This window comes from Protobothrops mucrosquamatus, unplaced genomic scaffold (genome assembly GCF_001527695.2).
Source record: "Protobothrops mucrosquamatus isolate PMUCROS unplaced genomic scaffold, P.Mucros_1.0 scaffold8865, whole genome shotgun sequence".
NCBI lineage: Eukaryota > Metazoa > Chordata > Lepidosauria > Squamata > Viperidae > Protobothrops > Protobothrops mucrosquamatus.
In genome coordinates, this window is record NW_015394658.1 from 780 (window position 1) to 6145 (window position 5366).

The 5366-nt window shown below is 53.3% G+C and overlaps 1 protein-coding gene across 1 annotated transcript; it reads right to left on the reverse strand.

Moving 5' to 3' along the window:
• Window positions 1–238: 238 nt before the first annotated feature.
• On the reverse strand, window positions 239–3707 carry LOC107300865 (proproteinase E-like). Its single transcript, XM_015830152.1, has 7 exons — window positions 3668–3707; window positions 2834–2925; window positions 2533–2630; window positions 2224–2358; window positions 1967–2103; window positions 1728–1870; window positions 239–397 (listed from the first exon to the last, which is right to left on the reverse strand). Exons 1-7 carry the CDS (start codon window positions 3705–3707, stop codon window positions 239–241), a joined length of 804 nt encoding a protein of 267 aa, XP_015685638.1.
• Window positions 3708–5366: the final 1659 nt, after the last annotated feature.

The following is a 5366-nucleotide window of genomic DNA, read 5'->3' on the forward strand; positions in this document are numbered from 1 at the left end:
GCCTAGACCCACAAGCCTGCCTCTGTCTCCCTGACCCAAAGGGGACAGAGGCTGTCGAGTGGGCAGGTGGAAAAGGGTAAAGCCGTTTGGAAAACGGCGGCATCACTCCACAGCAAACGTCGTCGAACGGATTGTCCCGCTTGGAGGCGAAGGGACGGACACCGGGAGCTCCGAAGGGGGCAGCAACTGGGCAGGGGGGCTCTCCATCCCACTCCCCTCCACCAATATGGGGGCTGGGCTATACCTGCTCAATCCAGGGGATGAAAGCCGAGACTCGGGTAAAGACCGTGGGCTTTTTCAAGGTGTTGCAGCCCCATGCCGAACCGAAGCTGGTCACTCCCTGGACGTACCAGCGGCCGTCAGCAGCTGGGCAATTGAGGGGGCCGCCGGAGTCACCCTGAAATAGGCAGTTCATCCTCAGAAACTTGCTGGGGTTTTTTTTTTCCTCCCTAAGCTGCCTGAAAAGCTTGTGAGCGGCAGGATAAGGACGTTCCTCAACCCTCCGTGCATAATCCTGTCTCTCTTGGAGGTGGCTGCTGCTTACAGAGTCCCCCGCTCAGGGACAGGATCCTCGGAGTGGTTTCTCCAGCAACTGAGCTTTTTGCCCAGACACACAAAGCTGGAAGGGGCAGAATACTGCATCCAGTTTTGGTCACCACGATGTAAAAAAGATGCTGAGACTCTGGAAAGAGTCCCGAGAAGAGAAACAAAGATGATTAGAGGACTGGAGGCTAAAACACATAAGGAACGGTTGCTGGAATTGGGTATGTCTAGTTTAATGAAGAGAAGGACGAGGGGGGACATGATAGCAGTGTTCCAATATCTCAGGGGCTGCCACAAAGAAGAGGGAGTTTCCAAAGCGCCTGAAGGCAGGACAAGAAGCAACGGGTGGAAACTGATCCAGGAGAGAAGCAACCTAGAACTAAGGAGAAACTTCCTGACAGTGAGAACAATTAACCAGTGGAACTACCTGCCTCCAGAAGCGGTGAATGCTCCAACACTGGAAGTTTTTAAGAAGAGACTGGACGGCCATTTGTCTGAAATGGTGTAGGGTTTCCTGCCTGAGCAGGGGTTTGGACTAGATGACCTCCAAGGTCCCTTCCAACTTCTTCACCATTATTATTATTATTATTATGGATCATCGCACAGTCAGCCAGATGTTCAGACTGGATTTGGCATTTTTGTCTACCTATCGAGTCCTTATCCAAGACCTGGGATAGGCAGATGTGGATGTTTGATGGTATATTACAGATCCTGTCGCAGGATGGAAGCGGTTCCTAGCAAGGCCGCCTTTTGCAATTGACTAATGGCGAATTTATCAATGCCGATGACGGTGTTCAAAGGGTGCTCCAGTTGTTTTGGGATTGCACCCAAGGCGCCTATGACTATTGGTACTACCCTTGCTTGCCTTTGCCACAGTCTTTCTATTTCTATTTGTAGGTCTCTGTATTTTGTTATCTTCTCCGGTTCTTTCTCGTCTATTCTGCTGTCTCCAGGCTCTGCCACGTCCACTATCCAGACTTTTTTGTCTTTCTTATTGACAATTGTTATGTCCGGGGTGTTTATGTTGTTGTTGTTATTTTTGTTATTATTTCCCCGCAATGCCAGGGGGTGGCAGTGCCAGGCCTGCTAATCCAGGAAAGGAGTTTCCAGCTTCCTCTGCCCGGATCTCAGCACAGCCTCCGAACCCCAGACTGTCCCCTAGACCCCTCCGGGCCTCTACTCACGTTGCAGCCGGCTTTGATGTCCCCACCGGCACACACCATGGTCTCCTTGACCGTTGTTCCCCACCAGTCTGGCTCGGAGCAATGGGGGTAATCCACCACTGGCAGCAGCGCTTGCTGAAGGTTGCTAGGGATGGAGCCTCCAGCTGGAAAAGAAACGACACCCGGTGAATGGCTTCCCTCTTTCCAGGACCCACCTTCCCCCTCCCACCTTCCCCCCCACACACTCAGCCAGGACCTACTGTAAAGCGTGCCCCAGCCAGTGATGTAGCAGGGATCATAGTTGGGGGGCACCTCTCCTCTTGGGGGGAGGCAGGCCAGCTTCACCTTGTCGTTGAGCACAGCCGGGCGGGAGAGTTTGATCAGGGCGATGTCATCCCTGGAAGAAGTGCCGGTGGTTTTTTTTGGGGGGGGGGCTTTTTCCTTCCCCGCCTGGGACTTCCTTTGGAAGAAGACACCCCCCCTCTGCCTCCATTGCCGCAGGGGCGCTTCTACTCACCCGCAGGCGATGCAGTTGGGGTTCCATCCGGGATGCACGATGATGTCCCCAGAGTTAATCAGGATGTACTGTTCCGTGCTCTCATCCGTGAACAGGTTATGGTCACCCAAGACGACCCTGTAGCGGTACTGTGGACTGATGGTAGGGGGGAGCGGGGTGAGATCGGGGAGGGGGGCTGGATCTGCTTCAGCCCTCTTGTTGGGCAGAGGCACCTCCCTCCCCCAGGAAAGGTTCGGGGCGGAGGGGCTCCTCCGCCCGTCCTGCGCCCACTCCCCCATCCCCATCCCCGGGGTGCCCGAGGGGACTCACTGGATGCAGTGTCCGGCGGTCATCACCCAGTTGGGGTGGATGAGGCTCCCCCCACAGGTGTGGTAGAAGTAGTCACCAGACTGGTACTGCAGGGACACCTGCAGCAAACAAGAGGGGGGTGGGCTGTTACTGTCAATCCCCCCTCTCCCTGACCTTTCTCTCCCCCTCCGGAGTGTGCTGTGTTAGCAGTTTCATGATCTCTGCCAGGGCGGGCAGCTTTTCTCCAGAGAAGCCCCCCCCTCTTTTCCCTGCCTTTCTGGTGGGGCTATTTGGAATGGGGAGGGGGTGTCGCCCCACTTACCTGCCAGGGCCAGCTGTAAGGAATGGCCTCTTCTCCGTTGACTACCCTCCCGGTTCGGACGGGGGAGTAGGATGGATCCCCGCAGCCGTGGGCTGTGCGGAAGGGGAAAAAAAATCACACCATCTAGTCTAGGGGTAGGCAACCTTGGCTCTTTTATGACTGGTGGACTTCAACTCCCAGAATTCCTGAACCAGCATGGCTCAGCTTGGAAACCCCTCCCTTTCCCTTCAGCATGGCTGGCTCAGGAATTCTGGGAGTTGAAGTCCATGAGTCATAAAAGAGCCAAGGTTGCCTACCCCTGATCTAGTCACACGGAGTTGCTTTCCGGCTTTAGGTCTGTTTCCCAGATGTTCTTGGCCACTCACTCTCTACATGAGTGTGTAGACACACACACACACACACACACACTCACACACTCAGTGAAATAGTAGTACAAAGAGTCGGCTAAAGATTTGGGGGTAGCCACTGCCCAGCCGCTACCCCCTCTTCTGCAAACGCCAATTCCATGCCTGGAGCTGTGCAAAGGGAGCAGGTGTGTCTGCTTCCACAGCAGCCTGACACCCCCTCACCCCCCCCCACACACCCCTGCCTGCTTTGCCTGAACAGCCCTTCGCCCTCCAAGGACTGGCCAGAGCCAGCCCCCCCCCCCAAACTCTTGGGAGTGATGTTCCGTGGCCCGGGAGAAAGGAGAGCCCTCCAGCCCAGCTGAAGGAAGCAGGGAAACCCAACCGCAAAAGATTCGCCCGGCATGGGACCCTCGTTCTCCGGCTTTCCCAGGAGCCCAGCAAGGCGCCCCATAGCCCTGCCTGCCCCTGCCCGGGTGCTGGGCTTTACCTTCGGTGGCCAGCAGGAACGCGACAAGGAGTCTCCACATGCTGATGGCAGAGTGGACGGAGGGAGTAGCTGCAGCCCCTTTTATGCCAACCCTTCCGAGCCCAAGGACAGGGTTTAGCCTTGGACACCCCCCCCGGCGCCTATCTGCCCCCAGGAGCCACAGCTGTTCGGAGGACAAGGGTGGGGGGTACGGGCATTTCTGGGGCACTGCCAATCCGTGCTGGCAGGGCAAGGCCCGGATGGGCCCACAGCGCGAGGATCTTACTCAGGTTGACGTCTACCTGGGGCCAGGAGGACTAGGACCTTGTCTCCGTGCGGAGAAGGGACCGGCTGCGCAGAGACGAGGCGCTCCGTACGCAGAGGGCTTGGGGAAGCCTCTCCTTGACCGAGCAGGGCTGACCTGCCCCGATGGGAAAGAGACCGGCCTCTCTCCAGCACGTCGGACTCCAGCCCCCATCTCCCCCACCAGGCTGTCAGAGAGAGAGAGAGTGCCTCTGAGCATCTGCAGAGGGCCTCTTTTGACATCCCCAGAAAACTAGAGCCAGGGAGAGGCTGGGGCATTCTCTGGGCCGTCTGTCTTGGCATCTGTAGCAGGCAAGCTCTGGAAGTTGGAAAGAAGGAAGGAGAAAAGATGGAAAGAAAGAAGAAAGAAGAAAAGAGTTGGAAAAACGGAAGAAAGGAAGGAGAAAAGAGATGGAAGGAAAGAAGGAGAAAAGGGAAGGAAGGAAAGAAGAAAGAAGAAAAGCTGGAACGAAGGAAGGAAGGAAGAAGAAAAGAGTTGGAAAGAAGGAAGGAAGGAAGGAGAAAAGAGATGGAAGGAAGGAAAGAAGAAAAGAGATGGAAAGAAGGAAGAAGAAAAGATGGAATGAAGGAAGGAAGGAGGAAGAAAAGAGTTGGAAAGAGGGAAGGAAGGAAGGAGAAAAGATGGAAGGAAGGAAAAAAGAAAGAAAAGATGGAACGAAGGAAGAAAGGAAGGAAGGAGGAAGAAAAGAGGTTGGAAAAAAGAAAAGGAAGGAAGGAGAAAAGAGATGGAAGGAAGGAAAGAAGAAAGAAAAGATGGAACGAAGGAAGAAAGGAAGGAAGGAGGAAGAAAAGAGGTTGGAAAAAAGAAAGAAGGAAGGAAGGAGAAAAAAGAAGGAAGGAAGGAAAGAAGGAAGGAAGGAAGGAAGGAAAGAAAGAGATGGAAAGAAGAAGAAAAGAATTGGAAAAAAGAAAGGAAGGAAAGGAAGGAAGGATGGAAGGAAAGGAAAGAAAGAAGAAAAGATGGAACGAAGGAAGGAAGGAAGAAGAAAAGAGTTGGAAAGAAGGAAGGAAGGAAGGAGAAAATAGATGGAAGGAATGGAAGGAGAAAAGATGGAAGGAAGAAAAGAAAGAAGAAAAGATGGAAGGAAGGAGGGAAGAAAAAGAGTTGGAAGGAAGGAAGGAGAAAACAGATGGAAGGAACGGAAGGAGAAAAGATGGAAGGAAGAAAAGAAAGAAGAAAAGATGGAAGGAAGGAGGGAAGAAAAAGAGTTGGAAGGAAGGAAGGAGAAAACAGATGGAAGGAACGGAAGGGAGAAAAGATGTAAGGAAGTAAAGAAGAAAGAAGAAAAGAGATGGGAAGGAAGAAGAAAAGAATTGGAAAAAAGAGAAGGAAGGAAAGAAAAGATGGAAAGAAAGAAGAAAAGAGTTGGAAGGAAGGAAGGAAGGAAGGAAGGAG

What these genes read in the sequence shown, in the direction of transcription:
- LOC107300865 (XM_015830152.1), bottom strand. Translation starts at nt 3,707, where the DNA reads ATGTGGAGACTCCTTGTCGCGTTCCTGCTGGCCACCGAAG. An exon ending in CTTACAGCTGGCCCTGGCAG is followed by an intron (nt 2,631 to 2,833) that starts GTAAGTGGGGCG and finishes TGTTTGCTGCAG; the next exon opens with GTGTCCCTGCAGTACCAGTC. An exon ending in TGGCTGGGGCACGCTTTACA is followed by an intron (nt 1,871 to 1,966) that starts GTAGGTCCTGGC and finishes TTTCTTTTCCAG; the next exon opens with CTGGAGGCTCCATCCCTAGC.